The sequence below is a fragment of the Babylonia areolata genome, chromosome 9, assembly GCF_041734735.1.
Source record: "Babylonia areolata isolate BAREFJ2019XMU chromosome 9, ASM4173473v1, whole genome shotgun sequence".
Lineage (NCBI taxonomy): Eukaryota > Metazoa > Mollusca > Gastropoda > Neogastropoda > Buccinidae > Babylonia > Babylonia areolata.
In genome coordinates, this window is record NC_134884.1 from 38,532,973 (window position 1) to 38,553,341 (window position 20,369).

At 42.6% G+C, this 20,369-nt stretch overlaps 1 protein-coding gene across 2 annotated transcripts in view; it reads right to left on the bottom strand.

The window, feature by feature from the left end:
- LOC143285433 (uncharacterized) overlaps window positions 1–18,693 on the bottom strand; it is a 63,403-nt gene extending 44,710 nt beyond the window's left edge. The window contains exons 1-2 of one of the 2 annotated variants that reach the window (XM_076592698.1): window positions 18,409–18,693; window positions 18,174–18,206 (exon numbers count right to left, since the gene is read on the bottom strand). In XM_076592698.1, coding sequence (XP_076448813.1) covers window positions 18,174–18,206; window positions 18,409–18,433 — 58 coding nt within the window. In that variant the 5' untranslated portion in view covers window positions 18,434–18,693. The remainder of the gene's footprint in view (window positions 1–18,173; window positions 18,207–18,408) is intronic. The other variant, XM_076592697.1, reaches the window with a different exon arrangement.
- Between the last annotated feature and the right edge of the window lie 1,676 nt (window positions 18,694–20,369).

Genomic DNA, 20,369 nt, shown 5'->3' on the forward strand with positions numbered 1-20,369 from the left:
ACCTTGTGAATGAACTGAATTACCACTCTTTACTATTTGTTAAAAGACTGAAACGTACTTCCAGAAATCAATTACACACACACACACACATGAAGGCAGAGACATGAGACCATGTACTTAATTCATGAAATGTGAGGTCTTGTACATAAACCTCACTCTTGCCCTCTCTTGCTCTGTCTTCGGACCTTACACTTGGGAGTGTGCTCTCGATCTCTTTCGCTTTGTCAAATTTCTGCACTCAGCTCTTTCAAGTCTGACCTTAAAATCTACCTCTTTCCGAAGTACTTCCCCCGCCCCGCTCCCTCTTTCGATCTGGAGAACAGTTTCTTCATTTTCTACTGACATATACCTTTAAGTTTTATCATATCTACGAATGGAAGGTATTACTGTATCTGGCCATGTTTCAAATAACATGCGAACCTGGACTCTGGACACTACAAGCCGCTGAAAGACACAAGGGAATGCGGAGAAAGGGCGGAGTGGGTCAAAAACAAGTGTGTGTGTGTGTGTGTGTGTGTGTGTGTGTGCGTGCGTGCGTGCGCGCGTGCGTGCGCGCGCGCCACTGTGTGTGAGTGAGAGCGTGTGTGTGTGTGCGTGCACTCATGTGTTTATGTGTGTGTGTGTGTATGTGTGTGTGTGTATGTGTGTGCTAGCGTGCGTGTGCGCGCACGTGTGCGTACATGCATAAGACCGCGCGAGAGTACAAACAACGTATGCATGCAGATGCGCAGACAATACGCACGCTATATCATATTACTACGACACTGAGGCCCGTTACATAAAGTCTGGTCTCCACTTTACCGCTGACTTTTATCAAAACTGGGTCGTAAGACAGTCTGGTCGACCAAAGGTAATCCAGGGACCCATACATATAAACAGGCTGTCTGTGGTTGCTTGAGGTCAGACATCTCAGGTAAGGTTTAAAGTTGACAAAGATCCCATGCAACCTTTTTCGGCCATCGGGGCAATGAATTCTGATGCACCTGTGTCCGGATGGGCTTCGCATAGGAAGGCGGGGCCCAATTCTCTCCATTCGCTGGACGTATAATGTCAAATAAAAATTTAAAAAAAAAACAACAACACTGGGGTGATGAATTTATACTGTGCCGTGCGCTAATTATTTTTGTTTTTAATTATACATACATATATATATTTTTTTCTTTTTCTTTTTTAACGCAATTTTGGTTCAGAATTTTTTTTCTTTCATCGAAGGGTGGACAGGTTGATGTAGGAGGAAGGGGGTTTGAAAGGCTCTGTAAGAACCATACTGCCTATAAAACATAAGTGCATACAGATGAGATGCATGCGCGCACGCACTCACACACACACTATACACAGGCACGCATGAACGCCCTATTCTGTCACACACATACACACACACACAACAACAACAAACACGAAGACTACGGTGCATCTGTATCTGTCGAGATCTTACGCACACAGCAAACACATCTTGACCGACACATACTGCAAATCATTTAGTTTTTACAGTGTCGAACACACAATCTCTCTCTCTCTCTCTCATCTTCACGCTTTAACCGCCCGTTTTCCCATATCAAACAACACACAAGCGAGGAAAACAGACAGACGAACACACACAAGTTCCAATCGTCGCAACGCCACACACGCACGCACGGCCTCCACGGAAGTATATATACCTGTATACGGCCGTGGCCCGCCCCCATACCTAAAACCTATCATGACAAAACCGAAAGTAAAGTGCCCATTGAGCCCCATACCACCACTATCCTCACCCACCTCTTTGCCACCCCCTTCTCCTTCCCTTATCCCCCCTTGACCCCGCTTACCCCCACATCCAGCCTCTTACACACACACACACACACATACTCCTACTCCCGCTCCCCTCCCTCCCCCACTTCGTACGACCCACAGACAGGGCCGGGGCGCGCGACCTTTCGACCCGTCGTGTCAACTAAAACCACAACCACAGCCAAGCTCGCGACACGAAATAAGCGGCCACCACTCCGCACTCAGAACGGGGTCACGCACGCACGCACACACACACACACGCACGCACACACGCACACACACATACACACACACGCAGAGTTAACCCCTAATCTCTCAGGGCCAGACAGACGAGCCGGGGTCTCCCATACACTGGTCACCCGTTCGTCAGTCGCGTGACCCCGAGGTGAGAGTGAGTCCGCCGCCCCTCTCGCCGAGTGGAAGAGGGCGAGATGAGACAGGCCAGACTGATAGAGATTGTGATTGATAGAGGGAAGGAGAAGGAGGTGTGTGTGTGTGTGTGTGTGTGTGTGTGTGTGTGTGAGAGAGAGAGACAGACAGACAGATAGGTGCACGAGGACGGCGAGACGAAAGAAAGAGAGGAAGGGGGTGAGGTGGAGAGGGCGGTACATGGGCAGGGTGCAGCGGAAGGAACTGAAAGAGAGAGAGAAAGAACGAACACACTGAAGTATTTTAAGAGGGTGAAGGAGTAAGCACAAAGTACTTGTTTACATCCGGCCCTCTGGGCAAGAATAATAATGGTGAGAGAGAGAGAAAAAAAAAAAAAATGCGAGATTCAAATTCACAACAGTAACATTAAAGAAACAGAGAGAGAGAGAGAGTGGGTGAGAGAGAGAGAGAGAGAGAGAGAGAGAGAGAGAGAGAGAGAGAGGGTGGGGGTGGGGGGGGAGGGTAGACATATACAGAACAAATATTTATCTTAAATTCAGTACGGGAGTAAATTTTAGCCTTAAGCTTCTGTTCTTTTTCCTCGTTTTTTCCCCGCATCACTTCTCTACACAGAGAGAGAGAGAGAGAGAGAGAGAGAGAGAGAGAGAGAGAGAGAGAGAGAGAGAGAGAGAGAGAGAACGACGAAAAATTATTTTTCCGGAGTACTGAGATAAGCATAACAAGAATGATTTTTGTTTTCACCCAGTCCTGGGGAACAAAATTAAGAAAGAAAAGCACAAGAACAAAAAAAGTAAACAGAGAAAACTGAAACAGGAAGAAGAGAGAGGGGGGCGTGGGGTGGGGGTGGGGGGTGGAGAGTGAAGACAGTCAAGGAAGAGAGGGGGGGAAGAGAGACCGACAGTGTCAGAGAGAGGGAGAGAAAGGTGAGAGGGGCGGGCGCAGATCAAGGCCAACGAGAGGGCACATTTATTAGCTAGCAAACAGCTCTGACTACCCACCACCCCACTCCTACCCCCACCCCGCCCACACACACAATCCCTCTCTATTTGTCTCCCAAAATGTGCGTCACCACTCACACAGTGAAAGAATCTTGCCAACCTTTTCACGCGATTTTGTTCATACGTGTTTCTGTATTTCTGTCTGCCCCCCTAGCTTATCTTCCCAATGTTTCTCCTCGGCCTTAGAGAAAACTGCAACCGAATCATCTATTTACTTTGCTCAATTCACGTGTTATGTATATGAATCCATTTGCATAATCGTTCTTGTGTGTGTACATGCATATCTAGTTTATATGCAACTATGAATGTTTCATGCGTAATGCATTTAAGTATCAAATACGACTGCATTTGTGCATGGGTATGTGCGAACCCTAGTGTGTCCGAATGCACTGTCTGTACTCAGATAATTCCGTGTACTTTATAATCATTATTATCATCATTATTATACCTACATAATTCCGTGTTACTTACTTTTATCTGTGATCATTCTTAATTCACCACGTTTCTCTTTTGCCCAAAATTTAGGAAACTACACACACACACACACACATATATATATATATATATGTGTGTGTGTGTGTGTGTGTGTGTGTGTGTGTGTGTGTGTATAAGGACTGGGTGTACTTATTCCACTTTCCCTCATAAAACAAATTCGTTCTCGTTCTCCCTCATAACCCTTTCTCAAATGTCAATTGTTCGCGCGAAATACCACGTGATCATTATCATGCCATTATGAGAAGCTTGGGGCAGAGTTCAAAGATCTTGGAACACACACACACACACACACAGAGAGATTCTCTGCATGTGCACCGAGAGGCTCTTTCAACACTCACCTCATGACCCCAACCCCAGCGTCCCATCTCCGCCCCCCAACCACAACTAAAAACGATGTCTAAAGCACACATAGATACACACACACTGTCATAATGTATATACGCACACGAACACTGGAAAGAGACAGACAGACAGACAAACAGACAGACAGCCGGAAATCATCGTGACATCAAAACTAAATTCCTGTCCTGTGACTTCTTCTCCTTGTCTGGCCCTGGCTCGTATTGTCTAGCCCGTATCACACGTCGTCAGGCCCAGTCCGTGCTTTGATACCGATTTATGCCCCGTTCGACGCCACGCCGCCCATCCAGCCAGCCAGCACCCAGTCCCCCAACCAGACTCATCGTCGTTATCGCTAACAAGTCGGTGACGATGTATTTTATCATCTGTCAGCCGCTGCCGTATCAAGTACGTCTCGCCGTCTGACCCGTGTGGTCGAAGTCGACCCTTGTTCTGTGGTTGACAAGGATGATGGTGGTGGGTGGCGGGTGTCGTGGTGGTGCTGTGTCGCCCAGTTGCCGTGGTTTATTATTAATATGTATGTAATCTATATTATATAGGTGCTGTGTTCTATCAATTTCTGAAGTCTGGGTTCCGCCCACCCACTGAAGTCAGCAAAGCTTTGTCTTGCTGAGAGTGTGGCTGCGCTTTTCGGTTTGTGTTGAGCATGATAGTGTGAGTGAGTGAGTGAGTGAGTGAGTGAGTGAGTGTGTGTGTGTGTGTGTGTGTGTGTGTGTGTGTGTGTGTGTGTGTGTGTGTGTGTGTTTTGAGAGAGAGAGAGAGAGAGAGAGAGAGAGAGAGAGAGTTTTGATTTATAGCTACTGCGGTATAATAAAGAACCTTAACTAATTTTGTTAATGTTACGTTTAAATTTCACACACAAACACACACACACACAAACACCATCATGAATTCTAGTGTTCCGGGCATTTTTCATGTGAGGGTTTTCGTACTGCTTAGAACCACATTAAACGTCCTATGTCCTATTAGTCGCATGTTCCCGTTGTCTTTCCGAGTACTTGCGAACTCTCTCTCTCCACATTTAAAAAAAAAAAAAGTGACTAATTTGTATGTCTGGAAATAACTTTCTGTTTTACATCTATCTAAGCACGAGTAACTATGTACTGTACTTGACATCTTCAAATCCGCTGATACCGTTACAGTGTTTAGACCCATTATATATATATATATATATATATCTCTCTCTCTATATATATATAAATGTCGATTAGAGAATAGCGGACATTTGCTTTCAAGAAGAGTATGGTTTAATATGGATATACTGATGCTCTTTTGTCATTCATTGCATTGTAATCATGTGTATTGTTGAATAATTAAAGATTATTTAAACCAATATGGATATATTGTGTCGACTCTCGCTTTGAAAGGAAATATATTTATTCATGTCACTCGCTTAAAAAAAAAAAAAAAAAAAAAAGATGGGGGCGGGGGGGAATATATTTAAGCCCCTTGCTTTCATGAGATATCTAAATTAAGTTCCTCATTTTGAAAACGGATATTCAAGTCCCTCGTTAAAGAAAAAAAAGAAGAAAAAAGAAGAAGATGATATACATCTCAGTCCCTTGCTTTTATGACGGATATATCAGTCCCTTGCTTTATGGATGAATAAATAAATCCCTTGCTTTAAATATAGATCGACCGTTTTCGCTATATGCTTCTTGCTTTGAAGACGGATAATCATTCACGTCCCTCGCTTAGTTTAAACACAGATATAAAAAACGCTTATTTAAGTCTGTCACTTCAAAGATGAACACACACACACACACACACGAATTAATGTATGTATTTTTTTAAAATCATAGGTATATATTTCCATTACTCGCTTTAACACTAAAGCTGGTTACATCTACGTCTCTCGCATTTAATACAGATATTTACATCCTTCGCTTTGAAGACGATCGAACTTCATATATTTTTACATCTATCGCAAGGTCTCCACCGCCCGAACACACACACACGCACACACTCAAGTCTGACGTCTGATCCAAAATCGGATGGGTGACCCAGACATCGAAGACAAGAGAGCCTCCCCCCACCCCACCCCCTTCTCGATCTCTCTTTCCACACACACACACACACACGGCTTTTAATGACACCGTCTGGGTCAGGCTCCCTTTAAGTCAAGGCGGAGTGGCATTTACAATGTCTTCATGGCTACTTGAACTCCCACGACTCGATCCTTTTTTTGCTATCGCATGCCCTGCAGCGCTGAATGTATGGCACAACGAACTGGTGGTTTTTTTTTTTCCCCCTTCTATCTCTTCTTTTTGTTTGTTGTTTTTCTGTTGCTGTTTTTTTTTTTCCTCCTGACGATGAGGATTGGCCTGCGTGCTGTGATAGCCAGGCTTTTGAAATCTTTATCTATTCATTTATCCATTTACCCACTTATTAATTTGTGATTTTCTGATTAATTCATTTATGGCCTGTCAAATGTTCCGTCTCCCAAGCCCTCGGAACAGGATCGAATCTAACAATGTTCCTTCTGCCCCGGAGAACCGATCGATTCCCCCCCCCCCCCCCCCCCCCCCCATTCCTATTATCATTTAATCATCTATTTATCTAATCATTCATGGCTGTAATATCTTTCGTAACCTTGATCCCAGAGGCACGAACCTCACAAAGCCTTTTTTCAGCTCTGAGCCACCATGATAATTTTCAATCATTTTATCGAATTATGGCCGCTAAACTTTCGTAACCTGTTCCAGTGGCACTAACCCCACTGTCATACCTTTTCCCTCTGTTGCACAAAACATGCCCAGGCTTGAATTGTAATGCTACAGCCCAAGCAAATGGATCACCATGCACCGTCTGCAAGGACGCTGTAACGCCACCTGCTTGTGGAGACTCTGCCCTGCACCAAACACCAAGCCGGTGACGATAAGTTCAAGAGCGTCTGATCCCATTCAAGAAATCACCATGAACTGCGCCAGTTACGCCATATGTTAATCTATAACTGTTAAGTCGCGGTGAAAACCAGGATAGCATCCTCACTCATCCCAAACTGCGCCAGTTACGTCATAAGTTAATCTATAACAGTTAAGTCGCGGTGGCAAGCCAGGAGAGCATCCTCTCCAATCCCAAATATCGATCCCTGGACTGTCCCGAAACAAGATACTGAAACAAACTCAATACCCGAATTAATCTATCTTAACTGAAGGCACCTTAATAAATAGCTGGATACAAAGTGCCACAGAAATCATGATGTTCTTTTCTTTCAGAGGATGCTGTAAGAATTGATTCTGGCATAAAATATAAGATTATTTGCAACAGAGTGGCATCAAAGCAGGCCCAAGAGATACACAATACAAATACCTGCGGTACTGACCAGAAAAAAAAAAAACTGAAAAGAAAAATCCAATCCCCCAAAGCGTACAATAATCCAAGTCCATACCCCCCCCCCCCCCTCCCCACTCCGACCCCCCCTGATCTCCCAGATAAAAAATGTGAACGGATAGTCAAGGCAAACTGATTTCTTGTTCTGTGCACATGCACACATGCATGCGCTTTGTGTGTGTGTTTGTGTCAATATGCATGTGTGGGTGTGAATTTGTGTGTGCATGCTTGTGTGCACTGTATCATTTGTGCATGTATATGTGTACTTTGCATAAGAGCATCAGAGTGACCGAGAAAAAGTGAGAGGAAGACAGAGACACAGACACAGACTGGCAGAGAGAGACAGAGGGAGAGAGAGGGAAGGAGAGAGGGAAGGAGAGACTCAGCTAGGGAGAGAAAGAAATGGTAGAAAGAGAGAAGGCAGAGAGAAAGACACAAAGTAATTTAGAGGGAAACTTTTTTCAACTGTATGTTTTTTTTACTCCCAAACCTCAAGGTCTTCAGTATTGGAAGCACTCTCTTGTACATTTTGCATTTCCTCCTAACAAACTCCCATCCCCCATCATTTCATTCTCACTCTCAGACAGATGTGACACACACATGCAAGCACATTGATGTGCGTGTGGAGGACCATGCATACATACATGTATGTTTAATTAACTTTTAATGTCAAGAGATACAACATTTATTTGTTTTACAATTTGTTACGCAATTTAATTAACTTTTTTATGTCAAGAGACACATTAATTTGTTTTACAAACTGATCAGCAATTTCATCAACTTTTAATGTCAAGAGACGCAACATTTATTTTGTTTTACAATCTGTTAAGCGATACAATATTTGTTTTTCAATTTTGTCAAGTAATTTATTTTTCTAGCTTGTCAAGTGATACAATAATCTTTTTTTTCTTTTTGCTAAACAATAAAAAAAAAATTAATAATTTGGTTTCACAATCAAAAAAATTTGTTGAGCAGTGTAACGCTTCTAATTAGTCGAGAGATACAATCTTGGTAAGTATTTTTTCTTTATTTTGTCCAGAGATAAAATATTTGATTTTTAAATTTGTCAAGTGACACAGTATTTGTATTTCAATCAGTCAAACAAGACGATATGTATTTTTTTTTTTTGTTTGTTTTTGCATGTCAAGAGCTGCATATAAAGATTTGTTGGGTGAGGTGACATTCAGGTCCACACACCAATGAGTACAACAGTGACCAAAAGAGAAGCAACAAAAATCATTTTATTTCTGAGGTGATACATCATGAAACAACCATCTTCACAGACCAGTATTTTCAGTCCAGTTCAACTCATGTTGACAAACTAGGATACTGATGTCTCTGACATCCCTAAAAAAAAACAACCTCAAACATATTCACACATTCAGGGAATCAATGACTAAGTTCATGTGCAAAAACTCATTTAGAAGTGGTTGTGTGTGTGTGTGTGTGTGTGTGTGTGCGCGCGTGCGTGCACGTGTGCCTAGTGTGCACGTGAACATCTGATATATGCATGTGTGTGTCACTGTGCGTGTTTGTGCAGATGTACATGTGTGCATTCACTGATGTATGCATGTGTGAGTGTTTGTTGTGTGTGTGTGTGTGTGTGTGTGTGTGTGTGTGTGTGTGTGTGTGTGTGTGTGTGTGTGTGTGTGTGCATACATGTTTGATGGCACTGACTAAAGGTTAATAGGAAGGCAACTAGTTGGTAGAAAGGTTACCACTATATCTGATTATTTGCTAACAAACACACTGTGCGACTCACTGAATGACATCACTTTGTCAGGATGACTGGTTTAATCAACCATGTCATCTGGTGCAGTGAAGAAGAAAGTCTGCAATTCTACAGCCTGTCAACTGACCAATACTCCATATTTACAAAACTGATCACTGCACACACATTAATATATGTGTAAATATATACATATGCATATCTGACATTCTGAATATATTTGAAAGAGAATGTCCAAAACAAAAATGCTACAAAAGCAACCTGTACACAACATTAAGAACCCTCCCCTCCGCCCCCCCAAAAAAAACCTGAACACAAACACAACATTTTTGTATATTTCCCTTTTACTAATATGCACACACACACATGTGAGGATACATGCACACGAACACACACAAGCACACAAACTTGCATTATGTCTTTCATCACCAAAGTGAAAATAATGTTAAATTACAGAAGAAAACAAACTCAACAAGATCACCATTTACACTAGCCAGAATTACAAAAAATCCAGCTGTGAACTTCATACCACATATTACAGGATACACTAACTGTCCGGAAAAAAAAAAAAAAAAAAAAATCAGCAATCAGATATTTTTTAATGAATAAAACCACCCCAATTCCAACATTTATATTTCTGAAATTTTTGCAGCTGACTCCATTTACCTGACTGACTGCTATTGAGCACGCTCATAAACAAAGGCCATCATCTCCCAGTGACATAACTGACCTTATAAATCAGCATGTCAGAACTTTATCACTCTTTATCATTTGAAATCTGTTGTGACAACCACAAAAAAACCCTGTAAAATCCAAGACAGCAGTCATGCTTTCCCTGTGAACTGTCAGCCTTGAGACCACAACAGTACGAGGCCAGACATGCAGTGTACTTGGGAAGCGCGTCTGGCAATGCTGGAGGAATGCCAGTGAAACAGCACAGAAAAGGACACCTTGTTTGGTTTAGATTCCATGAACAATAATAACCTCTGTATTGTGTTGTATAATATCGCACTTCATTGTAATGACAACAAAAACCTCTGTATTGTGTTGTGTTATATCGCACTGCATTGAATTGCGTAACAATAACCTCTGTATTGTGTTGTATTACATCGCATTGCACTGAACTGCGTAACAATAACCTCTGTATTGTGTTGTGTTATATCGCACTGCATTGAACTGCGTAACAAAAACCTCTGTATTGTGTTGTATATCGCACTTCATTGTAATGACAACAAAAACCTCTGTATTGTGTTGTGTTATATCGCACTGCATTGTACTGCTTTACAATAACCTCTGTATTGTGTTGTGTTATATCGCACTGCATTGTACTGCTTTACAATAACCTCTGTATTGTGTTGTGTTATATTGCACTGCATTGTACTGCTTTACAATAACCTCTGTATTGTGTTGTGTTATATTGTACTGCTTTACAATAACCTCTGTATTGTGTTGTGTTATATCGCACTGCATTGTACTGCTTTACAATAACCTCTGTATTGTGTTGTGTTATATCGCACTGCATTGAACTGCGTAACAAAAACCTCTGTATTGTGTTGTATATCGCACTTCATTGTAATGACAACAAAAACCTCTGTATTGTGTTGTGTTATATCACATTGCATTGTACTGCTTTACAATAACCTCTGTATTGTATTGTGTTATATCACACTGCATTGAATTGCGTAACAATAACCTCTGTATTGTGTTGTATTACATCGCATTGCACTGAACTGCTTTACAATAACCTCTGTATTGTGTTGTGTTATATCGCACTGCATTGAACTGCGTAACAATAACCTCTGTATTGTGTTGTATTACATCGCATTGCATTGTACTGCTTTACAATAACCTCTGTATTGTGTTGTGTTATATCGCACTGCATTGAACTGCGTAACAAAAACCTCTGTATTGTGTTGTATATCGCACTTCATTGTACTGCTTTACAATAACCTCTGTATTGTGTTGTGTTATATTGCACTGCATTGTACTGCTTTACAATAACCTCTGTATTGTGTTGTGTTATATTGCACTGCATTGTACTGCTTTACAATAACCTCTGTATTGTGTTGTGTTATATTGCACTGCATTGTACTGCTTTACAATAACCTCTGTGTTGTGTTATATCGCACTGCATTGAATTGCGTAACAATAACCTCTGTATTAAGTTATTTTGTGTGATTATTCTGCATTGTATTGCATTGTACAGTAAATATGAAATGTATTTATTACTTTTTGTTACAACATATTTCTTGGTGTGAAATTCAGGCTTCTCTCCTCAGGGTGAGTGCATCAATACAGAGCAGCACTACCCAAATTTTTTCTTCTTTTTTTTTCTTCTGCCTACAACTAGTGTGTTTGTTTCCCTGTCAAATGTTCTTTTTTTGCTGTATCATTTGCATGTTAGGTACACTTTAGTCTGTTCTGCAATAGTGCAACACTTTTGTTGTTGTTGTTTGTTACAGAATTTTCTTATGGACAAACCTTTTGTTATCATGGATCCTTTTACATGTGTGAAGTGCATATTGCACACAAGACCTCAGTTTTCCAAATGTAGAGTCCAAACCACCACTCAAGGCTGAGTCATGGGGGTGAAAATACTGGTGAGTGTGCGATTCAATCCTGTTCGCTCAGATTCTCTCGCTTCCCAGGCCAATGCTTTACTACTGGACCATCAATCCACCACCACTCTGTAGTGTATGTCTCAATGAATGGATCAGCTATGCCCAACAGAAGTCAACTGATGAAGTATGTCACCATTATCAATCACCATAATGCTCACTGAAAACCGGTCAACTATCGTGGAAGCAGGCAGGCCCTCAACCCCCATCACAGACACTCGCCTACAAACTGTTTAAGTTCTACAAATGTTAACTTAATTGCTGTATGCTGCTGCTCCTGCCAAGGTCCACAGAGCACTTATCTTGAAGGAATGCTGATTAAATACTGGTTTAATTACAGATAAGAGATCATCAACACATGTCATGTAGATTCATGTAGCTGGAAAGCTGTATTATCAGAACAAGTCATATAATTAATATAATAATATGCTTCCAACAGTTAATGCAGTCTCGCCACACTTAATGACTGCTAAAGCTAAATTTCTGCACCATTTATGTCGTTACGCTTAAAAAATTTTCAATTATTGGTCTTCAGATATAAATTCTGATTCACAAGTGTTCCTAAAATTTGAAAGACAATTAAGCTATGTAATATCAGAGGAAAGCAATGCAATCATAAAAAAATAATTGTTATAACTGTATTGTAATGATAACAGCACTGTACAGTAGTAGTAGTATATATGGTAATGGTAACAGCATTGTAAAGTAGAAGTGTAACTGTAGTATAATGTGACAGAGACACAGAGCTAAGTGAATATGATGAAGCTGACAGGAACTGGTGACATTCTTTGGACACTCTCTACCCTTGCACAGTGTAGGATAAGAAGTACAGGAATAGCACCTGGTATACAAGTATCATGTCTTTCAATATCTTCTCAATCAATGCATTCTGCATCAACTTTGTTTAGTGTGCAAGAAAAGATTCCTGCAAACCCAGCTTAGGAATTCAAGATACACTTACTAAAAACATCCACCTAAAGAGTGACTCCAACACTTCTGTGCACAATATGAGTACACATCTACCAAAAAAGAGTCTGCCACCTCTGTAAATGTCCACCCTTCGGTTCACAGTAAACTTCAACCTAGAGAAACTCTCCGTCACCTGTGTTCACAGTAAATGTCTACAAGGGTTTAGGTTTTGTGTCAGTCATTGGTCATTGATGCATACAATTTTGAAATGACCACTCCATGTGGCTGCCAGTTGGTCACTTAAGTTTTCGCAAATCTGTCATGCTTGAAAAAAATATAAAAACATAGCCTTAGGTTTTGTTCCTCTGCAGTTCATACATTGTCAAATTAAATAAGTACAAAAATAAATTAATAACTTAAGAAAATTTTTTTTTTTAAAGTCAAATTTTGTAGTCACTAATTGACTAAACCAGGAAACGAACGGGTCAAGTTTACAAAAATTCAATAAATTATAACATCTTCACTTGTATATTATATACAGAAGCAGCACACAGAGCCAGTTTAGCTTTATAAAATACTTTCCTGCCAGTCTCCTTGAATGAGGATAGCTTTGATACATGTATGTATGTAAAAGATTATCCACATCATGGAGCATGTTGCCGAAAGAAGCGGCCTAATGTAGAGGAAGATTGAAGAAGTGTTCAAAATAGTTGTAAACTCTTTCATTCTGCAAACCAATCATCAGGAGAGTGTAAATCTGAGAGATTTCTTTGATGTTCATGGACAGCTCATGCATTTACTTCATTACATTGTGCCACAGTGTAAACTGTGTCCCTTTCAAATAAAACTGAGATCTGATCAAAGTAAAATTTTACAAGCACTCTTTTACATGCATGACTTTTTCTTTCGTAATTTGAGTTCTAAACTTTGTTTTTGGAGTATGTTTATGTTTCCATAATTTAGAAAGTACTGGCATGAATAACATTATCTTTAAAGTGCATCTAATCTTCTTCCTGTGTATATATATTATATATAATACACAAGAAAGGAAATAAACAGGTTCAAGGTGTACATTATGCTGGCATGGCACTTTATGAAACTTGAGAGACAATTTGTAGCTGTGAAGATGTTGATTTTCCACAAAGCAGAGAAAAGTGCTTGCCCTTAAACACAAATGACAGTGACTGTTAATCCATTGTCTTTCAGCTGTACTGCATTGCTTCTGTTTCTCCCACAATGCGAACTCACATAAATCTAGAGCAGCCAACAGCAATCAGCGTTGCACTATTGCAGAACAGACTAAAGTGTACCTAACATGCAAATGATACAGCAAACAATAGCATGTAGTATCCACATAACACATACACACTTTAAAAGTTTTAGATGCCAAAGAGTGCAATGGACAAAGTACAAGTTCAGTTAAAAATTTGGGGGGCACTGGGGGTGGCTCAACAAAGATGCCAGGGTCGAAAACAAAGGGTTTTATTCTCCTGACTCATCAATTTTGAAAATGACCCTTTGATTCTGTGGTGAACCGGTCAAAAGACCCACGGTATACTGAATCAAACATAAATCGTGTCTACCTATAAACAGACTGCCCCAACTGTTCATAATAAATGTCTACCTACAGAGGGAGACTCCGCCCCCTGTGTTCACAACAAATTGATGTCTACCTAAGGAGTGAGACTGCCCCCTCTGTTATTCATAAATGTCTGTCTATTCGCAGAGACTCCCCTCTCTGTCTACTGTAAATGTCTACCTACAGAAAGTCTCCACCACTTCTCTTCACAGTAACTGTCTTCCAATAGGGAAGACTGCCCCCTCTGTTCACAGTAAATGTCCACCTACAGAAATTATCCACCACTTCTGTTCACGGTAACTGTCTTCCAACAGACTCTACCCTCTCTGTTCACAGTAAACACCTGTCTATAAAAAAAGAACTCCTGCCCCTTCTGTTCACAGTAAACATCTATCAGCAAAGAGACTCCGCCCCATTTGTTCAAAGTAAATATCTACTTATAGAGAATCTGCCACCTCTGTTGACAGTAAATGTATACCCACAGAAAGTACGCCCAATCTGTTCACAGTAAACAATTACCTACACAGAGGCTCCATCTAAACTGCCCCCTCTGTTCACAGTCAACATCCACCTGCTGAGCACTTCTGCCTGCTTTGTTCACAGTAAATGTCTAACACAGAGACTATACCTCCATTTACAGTAAAATATCAACCAAAACTATAGACACTCCACATCCTTTGTTCACAGTAAACTACCCACAGAGATAAAAACCACTGTCAAGTATTTGTAGGAACACAGGAACTATCAGGAAATTTGATAGGAACATTCTGAATTTGGTAGGTACACTCAGACTCCAAGCCACATCAGCAAACATACATTTTATCTACAACAGTACACGTGGGCCTACCTGCAACAAGGTGTAACTGCTACCTGAGGCAGTTTGCAATTGTAACATTAGGTCTCTTGTGACCATGCCATGTAGTCAAAAATGAACTCGTCAGAACAATTTTGAAGTTGGCATAACATCGGAACAAATTTCTATCGAGTGTAACCAAATACGGCAAAATCGTAACAGGTGACATCTCGGTACCCACAGAGACTCTGTCGCCTCTGTTCACAGTAAGTATCCACTACTGAGACTGAATCCTTCACTCACAGTAAACCACTAACGTCTACCTACAGACACAGCACCCCTCTCCACAGTAAACGTTTACCTACACAGAGACTTGTACAAGTCGAAATGTGTGTGTATGTGCATGCACTCTGTGTAAAAAAGAATTTAGTTATTTATTGAAGTAAATGTTGATGTGTGAGAATGCATGCTTATTTCCATATCATTTCATCATATGCAGTGTCTGTGCAGGTAATTTGATACCATTCCAAATACACATGTTAGAGATCATGCAGTCCATGTCAGCATTTGGTAGGTTGTTGAAACAAGAAAATAACAACAAGCATGCTCATTCCCCAAAATAAAGTATGACTGCCCATATGGCAGGGTAAAAAAATAATAATTCATACAGGTAAAACGCTACAATTGTGCGTGCGTGTGTGTGTGTGTGTGTGTGTGTGTGTGTGTGTGTGTGTGTGTGTGTGTGTGTGCGAGTGTGAGTGTGTGTGTGTATGTATGTGAGACTGAAACCTGACTGAATGACACAGGTAATTAATAAGCAGCACCCACAGGCAGCCCTCAGTCGCCTTTAGGCAGGCTGGTGGTCTCCAAACTGGAAGGGGGTATTGAGGACACTCGATCAGTCCGACTCGTGACTGAGCTATTGTTGTCGTCAGTAGGGGGGACACAGTAGGTGGTGTACTAAGTAAGTTAAATCAGAACAGGCACTATCGAACACCAACAAAGTGACTCAGCAGCAGTGCATGTCTCCTCTAATGTGTGGCCTCATGATGACCTGTCAACGCTTCCCTGTGGACTGCCAATGCTAGGACCGTGACAGACAAACCCAGGTGTGGGGGTGTATGAAGGACTAAGAATGAGCTGTGTGTGAGTAAATAAACAAAAACAGAAGAAAAAAAGGTAGGCAGTCTGCTGTAAAAATGGCTCCATGTTTGTAAAGTGCTTACAGCTTGGTCCGATACAAGTATTCATATCATCGTCATCCCAAATACTGAAATAGTGTGCAAGTGTGTAGGCGTGTGTGTGTGTGTGTGTGTGTGTGTGTGTGTGTGTGAAATTCAGGCTGCTATCCCCAGGGACAGTGTGTCAATCAGTGCAGCGCCACCATTTTTTTTTTCTCTCTTTTCTGCCAAGTGTATTTATTTTCCTAGCACGTCTCTCCAGAGTTTAGCCAGAAACAACTCTTATGTTGACACGGGTTCTGTCACATATATATGTTAAGGGCATGCTACACACAGGATGTTGGTTTATCATCTCATCCCAATGACAAGAATCCAGACCACCACCTAAGGTCTTGTTGAAGGGGAGAAAATACTGCTGAGTTCGGGATTTGATTCCATGTACTAAGATTCTCGTGCTACCTCTGTGGATGTTTTATCACCAGGCCATCACTCCGCATATATACCTGCAGCATGTGGGGAGTAAACAAGAAAATCATACACCAGATCTCACTTACCTAAGACACACCACAAGGAAAAAAAAAAAAAAAAGATTGACTGACACAATAGACAGGACGGGAAACCATCTGCAGAACTCCAGGCTTTGACAGGGGAGAGAAAAGTAAAATTGTGCTGCATGAGATGATTTCTAATCTAATCTGATCAGATCACACAATCTGACAGCTGCTGTCTGGACTCTGTGTGTGTGTGTGTGTGTGTGTGTGTGTGAGAGAGAGAGAGAGAGAGAGAGAGAGAGAGAGAGAGAGAGAGAGAGAGAGAATCATAATTGCTCTCTGTGTACAAATCTTCTTGTGAGTCCATACATATAGAACTGTCTTTAATGGCTATATATACCTTCATTGTCTTGTGTATGTGTTCTGCCTCTGATAAGCCAAGAAAATCTGTGTGACTACATCATTCTCTACATGCCATTCTAAATTTCTCATTCATCTGGACAGTACAAATTTATATTTCTGATATTCAGAAAAAGTCATGTTCTGCTTGAAAACCACACTAGTTTCCTGTCCATAAAACCAGCTTTTAAAAAACAACAAAAATCCCGGTCAATTATACCGCAAGTAAGAATTTTTCTTCTTTTTTTAATTCACGGTTCTGCTAAACCTATCTGCTGTAACATCTCTTCAAGTAGTTACGAAGGGCATTCAAAATGATTTGAATGATGAATGGATTACAACTTCTTCCTCTAAAATAACCAACAACACATGCTTAAGAAAATGATGAGATAATGAAAACCTCAAAGTCAACAGGGTTTTCCTACCATCTTTTTTTGTGTGCCTATTCCATGGATTAATTTCAACATGTGCAGTCTTTTTAAATGATCACCATTATGTGTCTCAGTGCATACATAAGCATAGAAGAAAAAAGAAAAACGGGGGTTGGGGGGTGGGGAGGAGGGTGGCTCTGTCTATTAATTATCATATCAGAGCGGAGTCTGGACCGCCAATCCGCCCAGTGTCTGGGCCGTGGGCCACCCCGTCACGCCCCATCTTCACCCCCCAGACAGGCCTGGAAACACCGGCTGCCGTGCCACAGACCTGCCTGACCCTACACCATCACACTGCCACTCGGAAAGGGCTTGCGACAGACCGACCCGACACTATTTGTCTGAGTCACTGTCCGCCGACGACAGTCGGTGCACCGCCGAGATTACGTAAGCTGGCAGAGCCAAAGTTAGATGACACAGACATGCTGAGGTCACAGACAGACCGGTGATTTAACACCGTCAGCTTGGCTGCCTCGACTGCGGCATCGTCGTCACACAACCGTTACGTGTGGTCAGTTATTTCCACGTCCTTACATCATAACGCCCCGTTACCGTACAACCCCTTTTGACGTTGCCTACAGGGAACAGAAATAAAATTCCATACATGGCCACAGAAGCAAAGCAAAAGTAGAGTGCACGAGCAGACGAAACAAGTGCAATAGCGAAATGGAGGAGGGAAATCGTAAACTGTACTCACCGTTTGCGACCACTGTATAATATAACAGCAATGCTGCAACAGAACAGACAGCAGTTAGAACCATGCCAGTTCGCTTCACACACATATACGGCCGGAAGTTTGGGGATAAAAAAAAAAATCAGAAAGTACCCCCCTCCCCTCCTCCACCTGAGCTCACCCCACCCTTTCAAATTCCATGCTGTGCATAAATCATATAAAATTCGGCAGAAGTAAAGCGTGACAGCAGCAGACTTACCAAACAGGCCAAAACAAAATAGCATGTCGAGCTGATGGGGAACACGCCCGAATGTCGGTGTTGATGCATACAGCCCTCACTCCCCGTGCACAGTTCACAAATAAACTACGTACTCAACACCTCACACCGCCGTTTCCTCGGCCGCCATCACGTCGGTGTTCGGTGTAAAATGCGCACTGTACTGTCTGCGCAAGTCTCAGCCCAGCCAGAGCCCTGCCGTTCACATGCAGACAGTGTTGTCTGCTCGAGGCCCTGACTAGGTTTACACTGGACTATTTTTCTTGAATTCTTCCGCGAAATCGCTCACAAAAGCTTCCGTTTTACACCAGTGTCACGTTATAAGCCACAATTAATTCACACTGCTTATGTTTTGCCGAGCTGTTTTCAAATCCTTGCATTGGTTTCAGTCCGTCATTAAATTTCGACACGCTGTCTGGGCCACTGGTGATCCCCGTCGGAGCCTCATACGTGAAAGAGCGACTGGTGGGTCGTGTCTACGGCGAGGACAAAATGAGGCCAAGGGTACAGGAACGTAATTCACGATGCCTCATTGGCTGTGGCTGTAGACGGCAGCGTCAAAGAGAATTTAGCAGTGCAACATGCCTGGAAGTTTAGCGATTCACTTGCACGGCAACCTGCAATCGTTAGGGCCAGGCCGACACGAAGCGGACCATGACTGGCTACAGACAAGGACGTGACCGTGTTTGTTCAACCGACAAGAATAAAACACAAGTTGTTTTAATTTTGGGGAGGTGGGGTGGTGGTGGGTGTGGGAAGGGGGTGGGGGGGGGGGGCAGCAGTGTGTTGGTTACGTTATCACCATATTCCTGTGACAGTAGGTTCTCCCCCGTCCGGAATGAGTGTGTGTTTGTGTGTGTCTCTCTCTTCTCTCTCTCTCTCCACACACACACACACACACAGAGACTAGACATGCAGTTAAGCCAAGTTCCTCCCCCCCACCCCTCACCCCCACTGAGTTGTGTTGTCGTAACCGTGCCGTGACAGCACATTGCAGGCAGGGAGGCGTGTCTCTCTCTCTCTCTCTCTCTCTTCAAACAAAAAAATCGCTGCACACCGGCCCGGCGTGAAGACCGCAAATAGGGTGGTGGTGGTGGTGTGGGGAGGTGGAGATGGTGAGTAGTGGTGGAGGAAAGGGGTGGAAGAGGGGAGTTGAAGGGACGGGGGGGGGGGGGGTTACCTACGGCTATTTTTATCGCGGCGGACTTTAGGGGAGAAAAGTCAGGACAGCCCCACCACCGCACCACAGTCAGTTGTAAATGCTGACGTGCGCCGCTCGTGGCTGCTTGTGTAGTTTGCAAAGCTGGCTCCCAACCGAACAGCCAGTCGCTGGCTGCTTTCGTTTTTATCGCGTTGGAGGCCAGGGCAAAGTATTTCCATAATCACCATTCATCAGTCGCTGTGTGGATTAATCCCCCAAGCCTCCGAAGAAAGCAGGCTGTCGGTCGGTCGGTCCGGTCAAAGCTCGTTGTTCTGTCTGGCAGACGGGGCGAGGACCACTGATAGGCTGTAGTGAGTGGTGTTACGACGTGTAGAGCTCTACTGTGGTGGCAGGCGGGCGGCGGCGGCGGGGTGGAAGTGGAGCGGCAGACGGGAGGCGGGGTCACGGTGACCTAGACAGGCCGCCCAGTCTCGCCTGCTGGGCCTCCACCTCCACCTCCTCCACCACCACCACCTCCTCCTCTACCACCACCAGCCCCGCTTTTTTGAGGACACAACGGCGAAGTGAGTCAAAGTCAAGCCCTCGCCACGCCTCGGTCCGATAATCGACTTTAAGGGAGACGGACTCTAGACCGCGGGCGTCGCTGAGTGTAGAGTTGACAAGTGTTTTCTTTTTTCTTTTCTTTTCTTTTTCCTGCCTTTCCTTCTTTTTCATCTTTTAAAATTTTGTTTGTACCCTTTGTTATTCTGTTTCTTTTTTCTTTTTTTGTCGTGCGCGATGA